The sequence below is a fragment of the Pseudorasbora parva genome, chromosome 1, assembly GCF_024679245.1.
Source record: "Pseudorasbora parva isolate DD20220531a chromosome 1, ASM2467924v1, whole genome shotgun sequence".
In the NCBI taxonomy this organism is placed as follows: Eukaryota; Metazoa; Chordata; class Actinopteri; order Cypriniformes; family Gobionidae; genus Pseudorasbora; species Pseudorasbora parva.
The window spans coordinates 46647137-46669483 of record NC_090172.1 but is presented as its reverse complement, the minus strand read 5'-3'; the positions used below and the strand labels follow the sequence as shown (position 1 = coordinate 46669483).

The following is a 22347-nucleotide window of genomic DNA, read 5'->3' as shown; positions in this document are numbered from 1 at the left end:
ATCTCTTTTTACGCAGCCGCAAAAAAATGGTTTATGACACAAGTAAATTTGAACTGAACAAAACAAAAGGTATGTGATAACTGATTGTCTTTCTAAAACACCAAACAACTATGAGAAGTATACTATGAGCTGTAATATGAGTATTTTTGTTCACAGAGCATCCCTATGAAAGTCTGAATGAGAGTAAGAAGCAGGGAGCAGACAACAGCATGCAGAAGGCAACAACGTTCTGAAATGTTTTTTGACAGTGATTTGCTGATATGTGAAGATTTTGTTTATATTTATTCACTTTAAATGTCTTTGTGGAATATGTGAAGTAACTGGTAAAAACCTCTGTTAATAGTTTTTCCAACCTTTCAGTAACTTATTTGTAAACTTTTCTGTAATTTTTGCTGCGGGTGTGATATGATTGGGGGAATGTGCAATTATCAAATGTCTGTGAACATCTGATATGAAATAAATATTTTCTTCTGGAAAATATTTTCTGTCCTCCTATGGCAATTTCTTTACTATTTTGAATAAGTTAACAAGACGATTTATGCCCTGACTGCTTTTATTCAACTTGTTCAAGTACAAACAATCCAATATCCATCAACACACATTTCCAACAACGCTGAACACTTTTGTTAACACTTTAAACAGCATTGTAATTAAAGCTGTATAAAAACAAAAAGGTGCAAAGCAGCAGATCATAGAGCAGAAAAGTTAAAATTGTCTTTTTCGTCCAGCTATCTATATGATTGAGGGCCATAGTCATTCCTCCAGAAGAGCTTCTTGGCAGGTCTTTGCAATTAAAAAAATGCAAAGTCCAAATACACAATACAAGCGCAATACTCAAAATATATTTCATCAACAGCTCTGATACCTTTTGCGCAACTTCTAACCTCAGGCTATTTATACAGACTTGGGAGTAAATCCTGTGGTTAGAGTTGGCATTTCTCATCTTTGCCATGTCGTTTAATAATTGTTCTATTAAAAAAAAAAAATCCAAAAATGTTAGCATTTTTGAACTCAAAGCATATGATCCTTTTTTCCCTCAAAATATAAGTTACAAAAATGTAAATAAAGTGCTTACAAAATATTTTCCTAGATCATCTACATCTTTGTTGAAAATGAAATGTGATGAATTGATGCCCTGGAAAGAAGTAAAACATATTTTCTGAACATTCCCTTCTGCAGTAAATGGTCTAGTTGTGCTAAGTGACCTCACAAATTTTAAATGTAAAATAATAACAATTGTGTCAAAAAAAGAAAAGTAAACTGGCCAAGACTCAAATATGGAACAAAACGTGAAATGGATTAAGAATTTGAACATTAAAATACATCAGTGTTTCTATCAAAACATACATCCACAATATGGTTTTGGATCAGTGTGTTACATTTCTGCAGAATAAGAAGTCTGCCCAAACATTTTACTTAGAAAAACTTAAACATTCAAGATCCTATGTTCAGAGATTATATAAAAGCATGTGCAACATTCCACAACAAAGGAAAAGCTTTTTCAGTCCCAAGGATGATTCAGTAGTTCTCACATGTAAACATTGATGCAAAGAAATCAATAATAACCCCATTAAATGGCTCGATGGGGTGACACTTTACGCCAGTTGATAACTGATTATCGCTACAGCCTAAGGGGTTGTAGATATGAAGCTTTCTGTGAAAGTCTGATGTTCAGTGTAAATGCAAAAATGCAATAAATTATCCTACATATATAAGAGCACACGCTGCAGTAGGAATGTGACAAAATGTTTTTAAATCCATAAAAGGAGGAGCAGAAATAAAATGGCACCAGCCAATAACACAAGCTCAACCTTCAAGAACCAGAAGTGACTTGATTTACCTGCATGGAAAACCTGTATTATGGACACCGCTTGATGAGTGTGAACATTACAACCGTGAAATAATTTGATGAAAACATTAAATAAATAGAAATTTAACAACATGTGCACATAACTATTGATTGAGTAGGGAATATTGGTGACATGGAGTTACACCAAAGGCCAGACCAAAAACATTCCAGTGTACACGACTGAAAATTAAAGAAACTTTCTGATTGCCCACAGGCACAACATTGCAAACCATCTTTCAAGTATTTAAGAAAAACAATAAAAGCACTTCGCAAAGTGAAATGCAAATGAAAAAGAGGAATTATATACAGGCAGAGAAATGTGCAGTGTTGACAAATGAAATGTAAAGACATCTAAAACTAAGTAGTAAACAGAGAAAAAAAATGTTCATGTTACATGCTTTTACAATGGGATACAACTAGGCTCAGAAAGAATCTGCTGACTTCTTCATATTCTCTGTACTGATTTTTGGGGACAGTTCTACAGAATGGATTTAAAGAGATTTAGGTTTAATGAATGCTAGACTCTAATTGGTACATTACCGAAATATCTAAATAATAACTAACATCCTTTAAGAAATTTCATTTTTTTCTGAAATTTCTGAGCGTGCAGATTCCATGTTGACATGTTGGGCATGACTAACCATAACCATCCATTCTTCCCTTAAACAGCCATAAATTCACTCTTTTTTTACTTTCAGAACTCCCTGACTCCAGTGAAAGATTTCCTACAGATAAACAATAAAAATCCTGTGTTTATGCTTTTTTTTTTTCATTCCTGCAGTCAAAATTGTCAGTAGCTGCACATAAATTGCATCAAAAATATTTAAAATAATCACAGCATGTAAACAATGAATGCTGGTAAAAAAATAACCAAATAAATACGCAATGAATAGAAACTGAAAGAAAATAGACCGCTTTTCCAATTACACTACTTCATGACACATGATTCTCTCATGTCCCAAAGTTCAAGAATATCCGCAACTCCTCTACCTGCGCACGTTTATGCGTGCATTTAGGAGTGTGAATCCAGAACCAGCACCTTGCACTCACGCTTGGCAATTTTGTCAAGTGACAAAATGTTCCTGTCTGGAGGAAGGTACAGCGGCCGACCAACAGGAGAGCCTACAGGAGGGGTGATGGCCCTGCGCTCCATAACACTGCCTGTCCTGTAAGACACAAACAAACATGATAAAAGACATTGATCAGTGCTGCAGTACATTGAACAGTGAAGTGAGGTAGCCGTGTGAGGATGTATCAGTTCGCTATATGCTATATTATTGTTCCTGAACATGTACAAAATTATACATCAGTCAACCAAGATGTTCCATTTCAGTCAGGATACACATACACACACATATTATATATATATATATATATATATATATATATATATATATATATATATATATATATATATATATATATATATATATATATATATATATATATATATATATATAAAGAGAGAGAGCAGCAAGTGATCATTCTGTCCTCCAAGTTGATGTGTTAGAAGCAGGAAAAATGGACTCTCTCATGGGGTGTTCCCAGTATGCAGTGGTCAGTATCTATCAAAAGTGACCCAAGGAAGTGGTGGACTGGCGACAGGGTCATGGGTGGCCAAGGCTCATTGATGCGCCTGGGGAGCGAAGGCTGGCCCATGTGGTCCGATCAAACAGACGAGCTACTGCAGGTCAGACTGCTCAAGAATTTTATGCTGGTTCTGATAGAAAGCTGTCAGAATACACAGTGCATCATAGTTTGTTGCGTATGGGGATCACTAATCAGGGTGACCATGCTGACCCCTGTCCAACACCAACAGTGGGCACGTGAGTGTCAGAACTTGACAATGGATCAATAGAAGAAGATGGCCTGTTCTGATGAATCACATTTTCTTTTACATCACGTGGATGGCCGGGTGTGTGTGCGTCGCTTACCTGGGAAACACATGGCACCAGGATGCACTATGGGAATATGGCAAGCCAGCAGTGGCAGTGTGATGCCTAATATAAATATTATTTTATATATTTAATATAGGGTCCTTAAGATTTTTTAAGTTCACAAAGGCTAAACAATAAAATTGTGAAACATTATTACAATTTAAAAATTACTGTTTCTATTTTAATATGTTTGTAAATATAATTTAATTCTGTTAATATTAATTTTGTTACTGTACCAAAGTTGAAAGTAAATATTAAAATATTATCTGGAATTTATTTAAAATATAGCTGTGTGCATTTAAATGTCATTTCTATTATTATTTATTATAATTACTTTTATCCGTGTTGTTTTGTACACAATGTATTTATTTGTTTAACCTTGTACTGGTATGTTATATATGTAAAAGGAAACTAATAATAAATAAAAAAACATTTTAAAATATAGCTGTTCAAAAAGCCTGTCAACAGAAAAAAATCATACAGAACAGAACAACATAGAAAAACAGAATGAAACTTTTTATTAAATTATTATATGGAATTATTGTTAAACAAATTTAATTCATATCTTAAGGTCACCCAAGACAGCACACTAGGTTTTGCAACAGACTTAAAGTGTACTTGTGTATAGTTGTGTGTGTGTGTGTGTGTGTGTGTGTGTGTGTGTGTGTGTGTGTGTGTGTGTGTGTGTGTGTGTGTGTGTGTGTGTGTGTGTGTGTGTGTGTGTGTGTGTGTGTGTGTGTGTGAGAAAGAAACGGAAAGATTAAACCATATTTACAAGTATGTGAAATATGTAAAGATCATCTATGTGTGCATGTGTGTGTGCTAGTTTAACACTATACCTTGTGAGGTGAAATTTGGATGGTTGCTGGTGAGAAAAGGACTGAGAGCGGCCCAGACTGAGACTGGCCTGATGTCGGTCCAGAATATCTCTGACCGCTGGACTTGACGGACTGTTCTTGCGGGACAAAGGACGGGCATCAGGGGGAGGGTTGGATACGGACGCTGTGAACTGTAGCTTCAGTTTCATGTGCTGACTCAACTAAAGACAGAAGAGATAGAATGGCAGAATGGCATTATTGGTTTGGGAAGTGAAAAGGAAGTGAAACAGAACAATTGCTCACATCACCTGTAACACAAACTTAATGAGTCTTTACCTCAAAAAGGCCTGCTCGGAGTATCTGAAATGCCACACTGACGGAGAGGGTACTGCCTTTTCGACAGTAACCCAGGTTACTGAGAGGAGAATGACACACCACTGCATTCACTGCAGGATCCTCTTTATGTCCGCGACCTGAGAAGACAAAAGGAGGATCAAAATCAAAAAGGACATACAAAAAAACTTTTATCTGTAACCCAGAAGTTAGCACACACATGCGCATGCAGCTGTGCTGCTAATGCAAGGGATGCATGTTCGAACATGGTTGTGATTATTTCCTAATCTTGTGCTCCCCATCATTTCCTGTCCTCTCTGCACTTTCGTTATGAATTTTGTTTATCTGCAATGCAGTCAATATGCAGTTTGGATTCATTTACTTGTATGTCGATGATGACGTCATCTCATCTGGCATTATATTACAAATACTCACAGTCACAGCTAGAGCCTCAAAATTAGTCTATCACACCCTTTATGACCAAATGATATAAAGAAACTTTGCTCTCCTTTATCAGGCCCATCACTGATAATCTGCAAAACTTTTTTTTTTTCCCCTGACAGCGATGTTTGTTTTTCTCAACATTCTTTAACATCAGCACTTCTTGATTTATTGCAGTCTGTCATTTCTTAACGCCCTCTCACCTTTATTGCTAAATTCAGGGGAAGTGTTGCCAGATTTGGTGGTTTCCTGGTTTTGAAATTGATTGTACAGGTAAAAAATGGTTTGGGCGGGTGGTTTGGAGTTAATTTGGCGGTTTTGAAATATCTAAATTTTATTTAAAAAATGGTCAACAAACAAAACCAAAGTGTGCATGTACTCCATAAAATCAGTCATCATGACATTACTAAAAACACACATGGCCACTGCAGAGTCGGCAGGTTCTGACAAGCATGCTCATTTAGCCGATCAAGAGCGACAGCAGACATACCTGATGATTCATGAGTGATGGGTTTATAGCATGATAAGATATCAGATTTTGAACTTGTAGTTGTATATTCAAGAGATCGTGATGCCAAAGTGGACTAAATATAAGTTGCAGCTATAGTAGAGTGGGAGAGTGAGCAATGACTCAACAGGATCTTTGTAAAAAAATAACTAACTCTGACAGCACAGTTGAATGACTTAATAGAAATCAAATATGGGATGTCTCCTGTTTTTGTCATGTTAACACTGGCTTGATCAGTACATCTGCTACTTTTAAACCGCCCAGACTGTACTCTCGTATACTTGTCCTTGACACCTGCTAAAAGAATGAATCAGTTTTGACTGTGTTCTGTGTTATCTTCTACATTGTGTCCTTCAAGAAAGACAAGGGTAAAAGTCTGTTCATTTCTTGACTACCGTTTGCAAATATTAGACAGGCTACTTTAATAATTTCTACCTGTTTGGGTAGAAACCTTATTTTGTCATATTTTCTCATTTTCTTTCAGTGTATTAGCCATGTTTTTATCAGTTTTTTTCTGTTGTATTGTTCCCCCTGCAGGAAAATGTATTAATTTTTATATGTTAAATATAAAATGTTATGTTATTTTTACATGTTAAATGTATTATTTTTTTTATCATAATGAATTAGTTGTCATGATATTAGAATTATATCATATCACATATCACTTTGAATGATTTGGGTGGGGTTTGCGCAGGTTTGGGGCAGGTTTCGGAGAGAAGTCGTCGACCCAATGTTAACACTGCTTCAAACATATATATTTGTTCATATAACTACCATAAAGTATAACAAAGCAGGCAACTGCGTGAATGTCATACAACAATCTGACACCAATCAATTCAATCCACTTGTTTTTTACTATTTTACCAGTGCTCACCTTCAGGTGTCCAGACTAGTCGGACTGCCAGAAAGTCCTGCAAGTTGTTGAGGAGCGTATAGCGCACCCGGAAATGCTCACGGGCCTTGACCGCACTGGGACAGCTGGCAGTCATAATGAAGCGTGGCCGGTCCAGTCTCACACTGGGGAGACTATAGTGAGTGTAGATAGAGTTGGTGAAGGGCAGTTTAGAAGTAGACCACTGTAAGACTGCAACTAATGGCACCTCCAGTCCCTGCCGCAAAAAAAAAAAAAAAAAAAAAAAAAACTTTATTCACACAATTTATTTTGTTTTTAAATGCATTTACAACATCAAAGTTTCAAATGATCAGAAAGAAGATACACAAAAAATATATATCTTTTTTTTTTTAGGCTGAACCACACCAAGGGCCAGATTGACTAAACAGGGCAAATTAGCATGGATGGGAATGAAAAGTTCTGAGTGAGATCTACTGATGACAAGCAAATTTAAGCCATCACAGCCGAACCATTTCCATAATGACCAACGCAATCTGAGCAGCAAATTAGCTTCTGCAGCAAAGACATTATTTTTTGGGAGGTAAATTAAATAGCACAAATATCAGTAAATTGACTAAAAAAAACCTTGATAAATCACTTTGCATGATTCATTTTAATACTATCCTCCCATAAATGTTGCATCTGAAAGGGAAACTACTACAAATGCATATGCAATGAATAAGTTCAGCCGCAAAAATAACTTTGCACGCCTTTTCAGCTCTAATTCTTCACCGTGTGTCATTAGTAAATCCTGATAAATGTAAATCTGGACCAAAACTGTACTACATAAATGTACAACATAATGACTAAGGGCCCACCTCATTTGAATCATCTTGTGGCTGGTTATTGAGCTGCAGCTGGAAGAGAAAGTTCTGTTCCTCTAGAGCACTAAGCATGCTGGGTAGGTGGCTAGACTCGCTGTCCATTCTATAAAATGATGCCATGGCAACTTCTCCTGACTGATGACTGAAGAAGATAAACATAATATGACATGAAGTTGACATTCTTACAACTGGTTACATTTTTACTGCTTAAAATTGTATAACTTGTAACTTATTTTATGACATTTTCAACATGTTTCAAGTTGAATTAATAGCCGATAGCTTACTTTGAATTTTTTTCCCAAAGAACAAATCCTAAACTTTATAAAAACAAGACTTTATAACAAACCCAAAATCAGAATGTTTGAGGACGTTATCAATAGATTGATAACTGAACTGCAAGGTCACACATAATGTTTTCTCTTACCATACATTGTCCACCAGCAGCACCGAGCCATCTGGCATCATTGGTAAGTATGAAGCATTGAAGTTAGGAAAGATCTTGACATCACGCACACACACTTCCTCTTGAGAACTCCCGTTTAACACTGAAACAGTCAGATAATAGTACTTACATAAACAGGACGTCTATGACATAAAGAGACAGGAAGCCACAAAAACGAAACAAGAAAGTAGACGCTAAACCACTATAGAATGCATACTGCCCTTCTCACACACTTATTCAATTTTAGCACAATGATGTCTACTGATGTGCTTACACTATAGCAGTTGTGACAAAATGTATGTGGTACATCAGCTGAATGAATTTGTCACCGTTGAACATTATTGACAGATTTAAAGAGAGGACAGTCTAAAAAAGTCATACAAATATCCATCATACAAACACATCCATCCATCTTCCCTTGAGGACTGTGTGAATAGATCTGAGAATAATTGATTGTGTAATGGGGTACAGTATGAATATCTTTCTTCATTACCTTACATTACGGATCACTAAGGACCCATGACATCATACTCAGAAGACATACAGGCACTCATAATTATGAAAAATTAATAAGAAGCCTCTATAAGAGAACACATACACATACATATAAACACACACATACATACATATATTATTTATATATATATATATATATATATATATATATATATATATATATATATATATATATATATTAGACATGTGCCGATTTTCGATAATGCGATTTATCACGATAATGAATATGCACGATATTGTTATCGTGGGCACTTTAAAATATCGTAAATAATAATTTATTAACATTTTATATTTTTTTTATAATGCACTCAAAAAAACTTTGCCCATCAACAGTATAAATGCTCAACAACGCTGTATTCTGCGTCAAAGGGACACGAGCTCAGATATAAACAAGCCCAATGTGCGTTCGCACGTGACTGAACCGGTGAAGGAGACGCGCTGCTGAAGTGCCGCTCAGTGACAGCAGAGGGCGCTGATGAACTGCAGAATGCAGCCGGTTACCCCGGAAACCAGCAAACAAACAAAAAAACGCGTGTAGTTTTTAAAACAGCCATTCGTTTTTGTAATCTCAATGTTGTTCATCACAGCACCAAATACTTAACACTTAAAGACTTAATAGGCTATTTATTTTCAAACTTAAACATTTTTATGTTTTAATCTGGACTACAACATGCCCTAATGATTAGAACTGTTTGAACTGATTAGAACCGTCAAACTTTGAGACATACGACTTCATTAGTTAACATGTTAATTCATTATTACCAAACTGACAATGAAAAATACTTATAAAGAATTTATTATTCTAAGTAATGTTAATTTCTTCGTTACTGTTTAATAACATTAAAATCAAAATAACTTTTTTAATGGACCTAAGATAAAACTAACAATGGTCAGTATTTCTTAACTAACATTACCAAAAACATTATACTTTCTGTACCAAATGTAGCTATTGCTCAATCTTAGTTAATGCATTAAATAATGAGACATTATTTTAATGTGTAAGCCTACCTGCTGTTCTTTATAGCCTAATTCTTTTGCAATTTAATCTGTTTGAAAATTTTACTTTTACAGCTCTGAAAAATATCAAGAGACCACTTAACATGGGGCGGCAGTGGCTCAGTGGTTCATGTAGATTGTCTACAAACCAGAAGGTTGGTGGTTCGATCCCCGGTTCCATCTGACCAAGTGTCGAGGTGTCCTTGAGCAAGACACCTAACCCCAGCTGCTCCCGACGAGCTGGATGGCGCCTTACATGGCTGACATCGCCGTCGGTGTATGAATGGGTGAATGTGAGGCGATATGTAAAGCGCTTTGGATGGCCATAGGGTCTGTTGAAAGCGCTATATAAATGCAGTCCATTTAACATTGATTTCTCAATGAGGGGTCTCTTAATTTTTTTCCCAGAGCTGTATATATTTTTGGTGCTTTGTATTATTGTATTTAAACATTCAGTCATTTTTGTTATTACAAAAATAGTTCTTAAAGCTGTTATGGTATGGCAACACTTTTTTTTTGCAACTTATTTCAATATCGTGATAATATCGTATACCGTGATAAAACTTCATCAATTAATCGCGACATGAAAAATTGATATCGGCACATGCCTAATATATATATATATACACACTACATACATACAGTATATTCCTTTTATATTTCCTTTTACTGAAACTCTAAAGTCAAGATGTCAAGATGAATATTGCCTGTATTGTCTGTACCTCTGACTGAGAGAAAGCACGTTATCAGCATGCTTTGGATAAATGTTTTATTTATAATTAGTTAAGATGTTCTCAACCTTGGAGGAAACTGGTATTCTCTGGAGTTTGTGTGTGTGTGTGTGTGTGTGTGTGTGTGTGTGTGTGTGTGTGTGTGTGTGTGTGTGTGTGTGTGTGTGTGTGTGTGTGTGTGTGTGTGTCCTTGTTTATATTAGATTGTGGGGACCAAATGTCCCCATACGGATAGTAAAACCTGAGATTACTTACATTGTGGGAACCAGCCAGCGGTCCCCACTTTTCAAAAGGCTTATACATCATACAGGATGACTTTTTTTGAGAAAGTAAAAATGCAGAATGTTTCCTGTGATGGGTAGGTTTAGGGGCAGGGGTAGTAGGGGGATAGAAAACACGGTTTGTACAGTATAAAAACCATTACGTCTATGGAGAGTCCCCACAAAGATAGTGAACCAGACGTGTGTGTGTGTGTGTGTGTGTGTGTGTGTGTGTGTGTGTGTGTGTGTGTACCAGATTTGTGCAGGCCTAATGTTGGAGATGGACATTTATGCAGACAACGCCAGACTTGATGCTTTTTTTGGAGCCAGTCAGAATGACGTGGATAGACCTTGAAAACAGTATAACTGTTGGGACAATTGTTTGTACGATAGGGTGGGACAACCAGACGGTGAGAGAGGGAGCGCGGCCTACAAACTCCTTGTGAGACTTAAAGCTGGCTTCTGCTTTTGAATCAGCAAACTATTCTCAAGTAAATTTTTCTTTGAATAATTGTACTCATCACTAGGTCTTCATTTCTTCACTACTGGTCCTGTGTCATAAACTGTTAACCCCTCACAGTAGAGAGCTTCATGGAATGGTTTTCCATGGCAGAGCAGCTGCATCCAAAGCGCCAGATTCAGCGGTGTAAAGCATGGCGCCACTGGACTCTAGAGCAGTGGAGACGTGTTCTCTGGAGTGACCAATCACACTTCTCTGTCTGGCAAGCCGATGGACGAGTCTGGATTGGCAGTTGCCAGGAGAACGGAACTTGCCTGACTGCGTTGTGTAACATTTGGTGAAGGGAGGGTGTTATGGTTTGGGGTTGTTTTTCAGGGGTTGGGCTTGGCCCCCTCTAAATGCTTCAGCATACCAAGAAATGTTGGACAATTTTGGACAATTTCATGCTCCCAACTTTTGGGGATGACCCCTTCCTGTTCCAACATGACTGCACACCAGTGCACAAAGCAAGGTCCATAGAGACATGGATTAGCAAGTTTGTTGTGGAGGAACTTAATTGGCCTGCAGAGAGTCCTGACCACACCCCGAAAGAACACCTTTTGGATGAATTAGAGCGGAGACTGTGAGCGAGGCCTTCTCGTCCACATAAGTGCCTGACCTCACGAATGCACTTCTAGAAGAATAGTTAAAAATTTCTGAAAATATTAAACTGAAATATCACATGGTCCTAATTATTCAGACCCTTTGCTCAGTATTTAATAGAAGGACCCTTTTGATCTAATACAGCCACAAGTATTTTTGGGAAAGATGAAATGTTTTTCACACCTGGATTTAGGGATCCTCTGCCATTCCTCCTTGCAGATCCTCTCCAGTTCTGTCAGGTTGGAAGGTAAACATTGGTGGACAGGTTTTTTCAGGTCTCTCCAGAGATGCTCAATTGGGTTTTAGTCAGGGCTCTGGCTGGGCCATTCAAGAACAGTCACAGAGTTGTTGTGAAGCCACTCCTTTGTTATTTTAGCTGTGTGCTTAGAGCATTGTCTTGTTGGAAGGTGAACCTTCGGCCCAGTCTGAGGTTTTGAGCACTCTGAATAAGGTTTTCGTCCAGGATATCCCTGTACTTGGCGGCATCCATCTTTCCCTCGATTGCAACCAGTCATCCTGGTACTGCAGCTGAAAAACACCCCCACAGCATGATGCTGCCACCACCATTTTTCACTGTTGGGACTGTATTGGACAGGTGATGAGCAGTGGTTTTCTCCACACATATCGCTTATAATTAAGGCCAAAAAGTTATATCTTGGTCTAATTAGACCAGAGAATCTTATTCATCACCATCTTGGAGTCCTCCAGGTGTTTTTTTAGCAAACTTTCATGCGTCTTAAACTGAGGAGAGGCTTCCGTCGGGTCACTCTGCCATAAAGCCCCGACTGGTGGAGGGCTGCAGTGATGGTTGACTTTCTACAACTTTCTCCCATCTCCCGAATGCATCTCTGGAGCTCTGTCACAGTAATCTTTGGGTTCTTCTTTTGGGTTACTCTCACCAAGTCTCTTCTCCCCCGATAGCTCAGTTTTGCCGGACAGCCAGCTCTAGGAAGGGTTCTGGACATCCCAAACATCTTCCATTTAAGGATTATGGAGGTCACTGTGCTCTTAGGAACCTGTGCAGCAGAACTGTTTTTGTAACCTTGGCCAGATCTGTGCCTTGCCACAATTCTGTCTCTGAGCTCTTCGGGCAGTTCCTTTGACCTCTTGATTCTCATTTGCTCTGACATGCACTGTGAGCTGTAAGGTCTTATATAGATAGGTGTGTGGCTTTCCTAATCAAGTCTAATCAGTATAATCAAACACAGCTGGACTCAAATGAAGTTGTAGAACCATCTCAAGGATGATCAGAAGAAATTAACAGCACCTGAGTTAAATATATGAGTGTCACAGCAAAGCGTCTGAATACTTAGGGCCATGTGATATTTCAGTTTTTCTTTTTTAATAAATGTTTTAAAAAATGTCAACAATTTGTGTTTTTCTGTCAATATAGGGTGCTGTGTGTACATGAATGAGAAAAAAACTTAAATGATTTTAGCAAATGGCTGCAATATAACAGAGTGAAAAGGGGGTCTGAATACTTTCCATACCCACTGTATATGTTTTTTATATCACATGTACATAAGTATTCACACCTTTTGCTCGATACTTTGTTGAAGCACCTTTAGCACCAATTATAGTCTTTTTGTGTATGATGTTACAAGCTTGGCATTCCAATTTTAGGGCATTTTCTCCCATTCTTCTTTGCAGGACCTCTCAAGCTCCATCAGGTTGAACGAGGAGCATCGGTGCACAGCCATTTTCAGATCTCTCCAGAGATGTTTAATTGGGTTCAAGTATAGACTCTGGCTGGACCACTCAAGGACATTCAAACAGTTTTCCCATAGCCACTGCTTTGTTATCTTGGCTGTGTGCTTAGGGTCATTTTCCTGTTGGAAGAAGAACCTTCGTCCCAGTCTGAGGTCCAGAGCACTCTGGAGAAAGGTTTTCATAAAGAATGTTACATTGCTGCATTCATCTTTCCCTCGATCCTGACTAGTCTCCCAGTTCCTGCTGCTGAAAAACTGGTTTTCTCCAGACATGACGCTTGCCATTCAGGCCAAAGAGTTAAATTTTGGTTTCTTCAGACCAGATAATTTTATTTCTCATGGTCAGACTCCTTCAGGTGCCTTTTGGCATTTTACTGAGGAGTGGCTTCCATCTGGCCACTCTACCATCCAGGCCTGATTGGTGATGTGCTGCAGAGATGGTTGTTCTTCCGGAAGTTTCTCCTCTCTCCACGAAGAAATGCTGGAGTACAGTCAGAGTGACCATCAGGGTTCTTGGTCACCTCCCTGACTAAAGTCCTTCTCCCCCGATCACTTAGTTTTGCCACTTTAAAGACCACTGTGCTTACTGGAACCTTTAATGCTGCAGAATTTTTTCTCTACCCCTCCCCAGATCTGGGCCTTGATACAATCCTGTCTCGGAGGTCTACAGACAATTCCTTGGCTCTAACATGCACTGTTAACTGTGGGGCCTTATATAGACAGGTGTGTGCCTCCAAATCATTTCCAAATCATGTCCAATCAACTAAATGTACCACAGGTGGGCTTTAATCAAGTTGTAGAAACATCTCAAGCAGGAGTCCCCAATCTCGGTCCTGGAGGGCCACTGTCCTGCAGAGTTTAGCTCAAACACACCTGAAACAGCTAATCAATGTCTTACTATCCCTGCGTCCCAATTCGCATACTTTCCATACTAAATAGTACTCAAAAATAGAATTAGTATGTCGCAAATCGTAGTATGTTGAAAAGAGTATTCCAAACATACCTGGATGGTTTACTATTTCCGGTCAGAATTCGAAGTACAGATCGACACACACTCTTAACGCCTGATATTGCCCACAACCCATTGCGATTTGGACGAGGATTCAAATAGACAAACGTGGATAAAAAGTGTTAAAAAACTAAAAACATGGCGGGTGTGAGAGTCCGACGGTTAAGTAGAGAAGTTTAGATAAAGGGGTTTGATTGACCAACTATCAGTATTTAACCTGACAAAAATATATTTATTCAGTGTCGTCCACATTAGCATTGTGAACTTTTGTAATGACACATTTGGCCATTAACTTTTAAATGCATCATTATATTTAAACTGCAAACACATGAGAAGAGTCTCTGCATTAAAGACCAACAAATGGCAAATCAACGTGCTAATACATTTCTCTTCCATACGTTAGGAGATTAATCTGAATGTGGAGCATTTGAACTGTGACAAATCTGACGATGATTGAAAGGGCAGTTAAACGGTGACATATGCAACGTAACTAAGCGACAGAGTCCGTTAAAGACGGCGAAGTATTATGTCCCGAAGCTGGCATACTTTTCTGCTACACACTCAAAAGTATATACTTTTCTTCACAAAAAGAGTACGTACTTTAGGACGTAGTATACGTAGGCATATAAAGACATTGATTAGCTGTTTCAGGTCTGTTTGATTATGGTTGGAGCTAAACTCTGTAGGACAGTGGCCCTCCAGGACCGAGATTGGGGATGATCAAGGATGATCAGTGGAAACAGGATGCACCTGAGCTCAATTTTGATTGTCATAAAAAAGGCTGTAAATATTTAGGTACATGTGATTTTATCCAGTTTTTATTTTTAATAAATTTGCAAAGATTTCAAACAAACTTCTCCTTCTGTCTTTACTGTAAACTTAAAGGGATAGTTTACCCAAAAATGAAAAACATCCCATGATTTACTCATCCTCAAGTTATCCTAGGCATATATGTTTATCTTCTTTCAGACAAACACAAGCGGAGTTATATTAAAAAAAATATCAAAAATATTTTCTTTTCTTTAAAAAAAAAAAGCAACACATTGCTTCAGAAAGCCTGTATTAATCCTCTGGGCTCATATGAATTACTTTTATGATGGATAGATGGACGGATGGACGGATGGATGCACTTTTTTGGACTTCAAAATCAGGACCGCCATTCAATCCCATTATAAAGCTTGGAACAGCAATGAAATGTTTTAATATAACTTTGATTGTTTGTCTGAAAAAAGATAGTCATATACACATAGGTTGCTGGAGGGTGAGAAAATCATGGGATAATTTTCACTTTTGGAGGAACTTTCCCTTCAATACCTTTCTGAATAAAATTAAAACATTTCTTTCAAAAAACATATCTTACTGATTCAAAACTTTTTAATGGTAGTGTATATGGTTCATTTGTGCTCATAAAATGTGAGGAAAATAAATAGGGCTGGCATTACCTTTGAGGACAGTTAAGTGTCTTCCTGAAACAGTCATTTGCTGACACTTGACAGTGGGAGGGGGAAGGACGTTGAGTGTGGTGCTGACTGTTAGCAAATGAGAAAATTATATGAATTTCAAACCACTATTAAAAAATCCTAAACATCATAGGTATATAAAAAGAATACAGTGCAAAATGGCTTTTAAAATACATTACATTTCAAATATGTAAGTAACAGCAAGAAAAACACAAATCTAAAAGCATGACACTGACAAGCACACAAGAAAATAACGAATAAAGAAACAGAGAGGGGAGAACTACTGAAATGAAAGAGACAAACAGGAAAAATATTGAAATGAAAGAGACAACTGTGAAGTGATGAGTGACAAAGGCAGATCCCTGAGGTCCTATAATCAAAAAGGATATCATTAAGTATTGTGTAGATGGAAGCACAAGCTCACCTTGCGCTTTGAAGGTGTTTAGGTCCTGGCGGAATGTTTGGCAGGGGCTCTTTTGTTGGAGGATGCTGAGGTAGCCATGTTCTTGGATCTCAGCTTTCTCCTCTTCTTGCTTCCATACAGTCACAATTATCTTCATCGAGTTAACACACAGACATAAAACACATAATAATGAGAAGTGCGATCAGCAACACATGCAAGGTGGTGTGGCAAGGTTTATCACATTCACACTGTTTGCATTAGAACCTTTTACAAACATTCAAGTGGGCAGCACAACCGTGTCAAAAATGTGTGTGGTAGTAGTTCCTTCCTGTTCTATTTATACCACAGTAGCAAATGCTAAAGACATAACGACTTGCATGAATGCCAGAAAGAACATAAAAACAAGCACATTCGCTATACCTTCACTTTGAGAGTGTTGACTGGGAGCTTATCCAGGGATACAGTCAGAGGGAAGATGACCTCATCGCTTAAAACAACTGGCTCATCTACAGGAGACTGAGAAACATAAAGTGAAACAACAAATTCATTATTATGCCATTTTAAAGATTCCTAATTTTGTTTTAGATGTTCATTTTGTTTATAATTTGTAAACGTAAGTTTAACATTTAATCATTTTTTATTTTATTTTTATGCATTATAATGGCAGTGTTATAATGGCAGTGAATAGCAGAATATTCAGTGAATACCAACTTCCTGTTTAAGCAAGAAGTTGGGCTATAATTACTGATGACTTGTTTCAGGCAGTTCAGAATTAGTTGTCTTTTGTGAGACAATAACTCTATTTATTGTGCACTTTGATCTTGGAAATTTTCAGACTTTTTGCATTTACAAACAGCAGTTACAAACTACGTGAAATTAGCATGCAAAAAAGCATAATAGGGGAATTAAAGGTATAGTTCACCCAAAATTTTAAATTATCCCTGTCTAATCCAAGCATTATGGAAGATCAAAATTTGAAGACCAAAAAGTGCATCTATCTATTATAATCCACACGACTTAATAAAGGCCTTTTGAAGGGAAGTTACGCAGGTTTTTTGTAAGAACAATATCCATATATTCAACTTATGGAAAAACTATAGCGCCTCTCGCAGTTCAAAACGCTTACCCTATGTTCGATGTCATCGTCCTGCCAGTTACACTTTAATCGATTTGCTTCAGAAAGCCTTTATTAAACCCCCAGAGCCGTGTGGATTACTTTTATAATGGATGGATACAATTTTTTGGGATTCAAATTTTGGGCTGCTATTCACTGCCATTATAATGCTTGGATTAGACAGGATTTTTTTTTATATATATAACTCTGTATTCATCTGAAAGAAGAATGTTATATACACCTAGGATGGCTTGAAGATGAGTAAATCATTGGATCATTTTCATTTTTGGTGAACTATCCTTTTAATGACACTATTTTTACTTTATGTGTTCTTAAACTTCAGGAACATAGCCACACAACCTTGAGCTCGAGCATCATGTCTCCATAAGGTCTGACTTCTAAAACGGTCACATTTAAAATTATTTGCACTATGGGGTGTGACTACCAAGATTGTAGAGCAAATAGCAGACTAAGCTCTCATTTCAAAGGTGGGTTGTACCTCCCGAACCTACGCAATTTGTTAGGAAAACTAATCGCCATCCTTGTTTTAAAAATTGAAAAAAAAAATACAGATGCATCAAATGGCGACTTGATAGGCTGTCACACTTTTGTTAGGTATGAAGAATTTGTCCTAAACTCAAATAACTGTCAGCAACCATGTTAAAGAAATGACTTGATTACAAGGACCATATTTGATTATCTAGGTATAATATATACAATCTGCAGATGTTATTTAACCTTCAAATAAATAGCATCTGTATGCTGAGAAATACAGGCATTGGAGAGGATGGGGGCTGTGGTCAAGTCAAGTGGCTTTAAAAAAAAAAAAAAAAGTACAACACTCAGACATCACTGTTTTGTAATGAAATAATTGTTGGAGTTATTTAAAGTGCCCTTTTAAAGGTATGTTTTATTTTTATATTATATACATATTTATTTTAGATCAAGCTGCCTCTTATTTTTTCAAAATGTATCAGGTTTTTGTTTTGTTTTGTTTGTTTGTTTGTTCTAATTTCACAATGAAGTTGTTTCTCTTCAGTCTTGTTGTTTTCTCCATCTAATACTACACTTATCCATGTATCCATCATGTGGTGTCTACATGGCACCACCTCATAGGTGAACCACTCCTGTGAAATCAAATAATATTAGTTAATGATATTTCTTAAAAATGCAGTTAATTTCTTTTGGTGTAAGAAGAAAGAACAAAATGTTACTGAGTTGTTACTGAAGTCAACACCGTTATAGAAATATACTGCATTGAACAGACATGGTGGCATTTTGGCCAGAACACTAAAACAGGAAGTTCTTTCCATTCATAAGACTCTCAATTTTAAATTAGGACTGTGCTCTACATGGTTACCAGCCATATGATACTATCTCTCAAACAGAACAGTAACAGGAAATATCAACACTTCCGTGTTATTATAGATAAAGTCAAGTGCATTTACATTCATAGCAGTGAACTTTACCTCTACAATGAACAGCTAATCCAATAGACTACAGTGTTTGTTTAAGCACCTGCACAGGAGCCTTGCGGAATTCCCGCACGCCGTTGCCGGGGTTGTTGTGAATGAGGAGCGGCTTGCATTCCCTGAAGCCCCGGTACCTCGGGCCCCCTCTACTTGCGCAGCCCACCTCCGCAGCATCATCATCGTCCGTATCCTCCACACACTCGTCCCCGCTGCTGTGGTAGTCGTGATACAGAGGCTGTGTCCGCTGTCGGCTGTCGCCCGGGCTAACGCTGGCCACGGCGCAGAGAGAGCCGGCCAGCTCCCTCCAAGAGCGACTGTTGTGATGCTCTGAGCCGCTGCCATCAGCTGACGCAGTGCTCGCTCCGGACACAGACGCAACGTTCTGCGAGCGCAAAACCAGGAGAAAGCGCACGGTTTCCCCCAGATAAAGGTGACTGCGACGCGGAAGCGTGCGGTATTTGGCCGGGTCCGACAGGTCTGAGATAGGGACGGCCGGGAAATACATAAAGTACTCGCATTGCGATTCCATTATTAACACCATAACCATCACAGCGCACTGCAAGCAGACAGCGAAGGTATCCGTTTAGCCTGAGCACTCTGCAAATAACACTCCCATTCAAATAAGAATCAATAAATGAAAAAAAACAGTTTTACCTGTCAGCTCAGTTCATATTAGGGCTGCCTAGATTTAAGAAAAAATACATTTATCCTATTTTGCCCCATTTCAGTTGTCTGCCAGTTGACGTATACAATACATTCAAGTGCGCTATATGACAGGCATGCTTATCGAGTTAAGATGGAGTAGAGTGCGATAATAACAAGGCAAGAATAGTCGCTTGTCGATTGAGGTAAATAATGGCCTAGTTATTTTGGATAATTATACTTATTCTTATTATATCAAATTAGTTTATTTGAATTAATATCCAATTGACTTGTATTGTATTATTTTTTTTCCAACAAAAATAATACAGTTTATTTACAATCAGCCATGAATGCACATGGGAAAAGCATGGGGAAAAGTGTTGTTTTGAAGCTGCTCTGTATCTAATTTCTTAATTTAAATGTAAACACAACAATTGTTGGAGCTAATTAACGTAATGCCATGGTAAATATGGTAAACAAAAAATGTAAACACATACAAAATGTGTTCTTGTTGAGAACATTTTCAGGTTCTACATTTGAGAGTATTTGCCCCTTTCTTTACCCATTTTGCTTCCTTTGAAAGTCAGTAAATGCTTCAATATTATTTTATTTTAGCATATTTCCTGCATAGCAACACAGATTAAATGTAACTGCTTGAATGTTTGCATATTTAACTTTGAATCAATGCAAATATAGCTGAATAGTTGTCTCTGAGAGTATTATCCATGTGTTGTGTTTTTATTTGCAGGCTACACATGAAAAGACATATGTAAACTTACTGTTCCAGCCTATTTTCCCATTGTTTCATCTATTTTTTATTCTGTGTGATAACCTTCTCATTTAGCAGACTACAGAGATCAATTATAAGAGCACCAATACTATCTATTAGAAAACATCTCTGAAACAAAAAGATCACAAAAGTTGTAAAAGTTTAAGTTGTTTTATTTTACTACATACAAGTTACCCAAATCGGGTTGATCACACTCAAATATTTACAGAGGTTTCCCCATATATTCAAGTAACAACAAATAATAAATATGGTAAACAGGTTTCAAAAATCTCAGTCAAAGAGAAATCCGACCAGAAACATCATCATATGAATCGCATTAGGACCTCAAAAGTGCAGAACAGATATTGAATTTACTTATCCTGCTCAAATTAAACTGAATGACTCATATTGATTTATAGATTGAGTTGTAAGAGCAGTGTGGCATTTTTTCTCATTTGGAAAGCACACTTTTCAATTAACTTTCTGCCATGTCTTTTTCTTCCCTTAGATGATAGTTTATGTCAGTTGGATCAAATCTGCAAAGACACGGAATGTAGGCTGCATTTGCCTCTTTACACGCCTTCGGAATCATTTTCTAGTCAATGAATATAATGAAAAACTGAGCCAATTTTTTGTCATTTCAAGAATCCAAGCACAGAAACATCAGTACCTCTTTGGTTTATCTTTAAATTGCAGTACCACAGATAATCTACCTAAAGAGTCATGAAGACACTGAATGTACTGATTTGTATGATAAGCAGGTATTACAGCACAATATAACCATAATTTAAGTCTAATTACAGAGTATTCATGAGGTAAATTAATGTGAAAGCTATTACACAGCTGAACAGGAAATCAATGATTAATTTTAGATTAAATTCAATTTAAATTAAATTTTCATTAAATCATGGATCATTATTCTTTATTCTTGAAAATTTTTAAATCAAGTCTTTTTTTTGTAAAATATAATCAGTTAAATGTATCTTCTATCACTCTATTTACTAAACAGAAAACTTTTTCTTAAGAATTTATAAGATTTGAATTTACATCATTAAATTATTTCTGAATTTAGCTCAATCAATAACTACTGCATGTAATCTGCAGAAACATAAGCTATACTGTGGACGGAAAATTAAGTGATAAAGACAGGTAATTAACTGGTACAATTCAAACTAAATTGGAATGGGGTATTCAAATGCAAGTAAACATATGAAGTTGTTTATCAAATACACAAGGAAATGATTGCTAATCATAGCCATGCATATAAATCCTAACTATACAATAAATGACATGAATAGGCAAACGACAGTGAGCATACCTAGTGTTTTCTTCATTTCAATAACATCTGAATTAGAGAAAAATACTGAACAGAGGAAATAAATTAATTGGTAATGTAAGATATCGTCTTGCTCTGTGCATTGATATTTGCATAAAGCTGGCTGTTCATACATGGGGCAATTTGCACAGTGCATTCCAGTCAAATTTCTTCTACACTACATTTTCTCAACACTCACGATAAGAGAAAAAACTAGAGTATAAATGCAGTAGATACACAGAGAAATGTATACAAAAGCATAATAAATATAGCAAGCTTTGCTATTAAAGCACTGCTTCACAAAGGTACTAATTGTAAGGCAAAATAACCATTGTTTTGGAATTGCAGTTTTTTTGTCTGGTCATTAAAGTGTCTATGACAGGCCTCAGAAATTACAGCATTTACCATGCTAATAAACATTCACCTTGTTTTTTTTACTCAAAACATCAAAATAAAAATGCTGAAAATATCAAAGTCTAGCAAACATCAAGAGGTAAACAGACTGTTACAGGAAGTGCATTGGCCAATCAATGAGGTTGATAAATACAAATCTACAGCCCATTTTGCCCTTTATGAATGGTCATATTATTTCACAGTGTTTAAAACTGGAGGTGTTGTTCTCACAGACCCATTGGAGTCATGATCGCTACCGATTCACAGAATATCGAACTACTTCAAGCCTGCTTTTGTGTCTTCTCTTAGTTCCCAGCTTTTACAACTGAATGCGAGGCATATAAAACAGGTTTGCATGTATTCAACTTAAAAAATGATGAATATATTGAATTCAATGTATTCAACTTAAAAA

The 22347-nt window shown here is 37.1% G+C and overlaps 2 protein-coding genes across 4 annotated transcripts in view; one reads left to right on the top strand and one right to left on the bottom strand.

Moving 5' to 3' along the window:
- The window catches only part of zanl (zonadhesin, like), a 41386-nt gene extending 40946 nt beyond the window's left edge, over positions 1 to 440 (top strand). The window contains exons 111-112 of one of the 2 annotated variants that reach the window (XM_067442958.1): positions 17 to 69; positions 157 to 440. In XM_067442958.1, coding sequence (XP_067299059.1) covers positions 17 to 69; positions 157 to 233 — 130 coding nt within the window. In that variant the 3' untranslated portion in view covers positions 234 to 440. The remainder of the gene's footprint in view (positions 1 to 16; positions 70 to 156) is intronic. The other variant, XM_067442957.1, reaches the window with a different exon arrangement.
- A 121-nt stretch (positions 441 to 561) lies between these two features.
- On the bottom strand, positions 562 to 19621 carry trappc14 (trafficking protein particle complex subunit 14). Of its 2 annotated transcripts, XM_067442960.1 has the most exons (11): positions 19471 to 19621; positions 18863 to 19372; positions 16651 to 16746; positions 16252 to 16381; positions 15810 to 15896; positions 8027 to 8147; positions 7597 to 7744; positions 6761 to 6995; positions 4941 to 5077; positions 4626 to 4825; positions 562 to 3015 (listed from the first exon to the last, which is right to left on the bottom strand). In XM_067442960.1, the coding sequence occupies exons 2-11, from the start codon at positions 19361 to 19363 to the stop codon at positions 2862 to 2864; spliced, it is 1809 nt and encodes a 602-aa protein (XP_067299061.1). In that variant the 5' UTR covers positions 19364 to 19372; positions 19471 to 19621; the 3' UTR covers positions 562 to 2861. The 2 variants fall into 2 exon arrangements, with proteins under 2 accessions (XP_067299061.1, XP_067299060.1); XM_067442959.1 differs by having other exon boundaries at positions 18863 to 19613.
- Positions 19622 to 22347: the final 2726 nt, after the last annotated feature.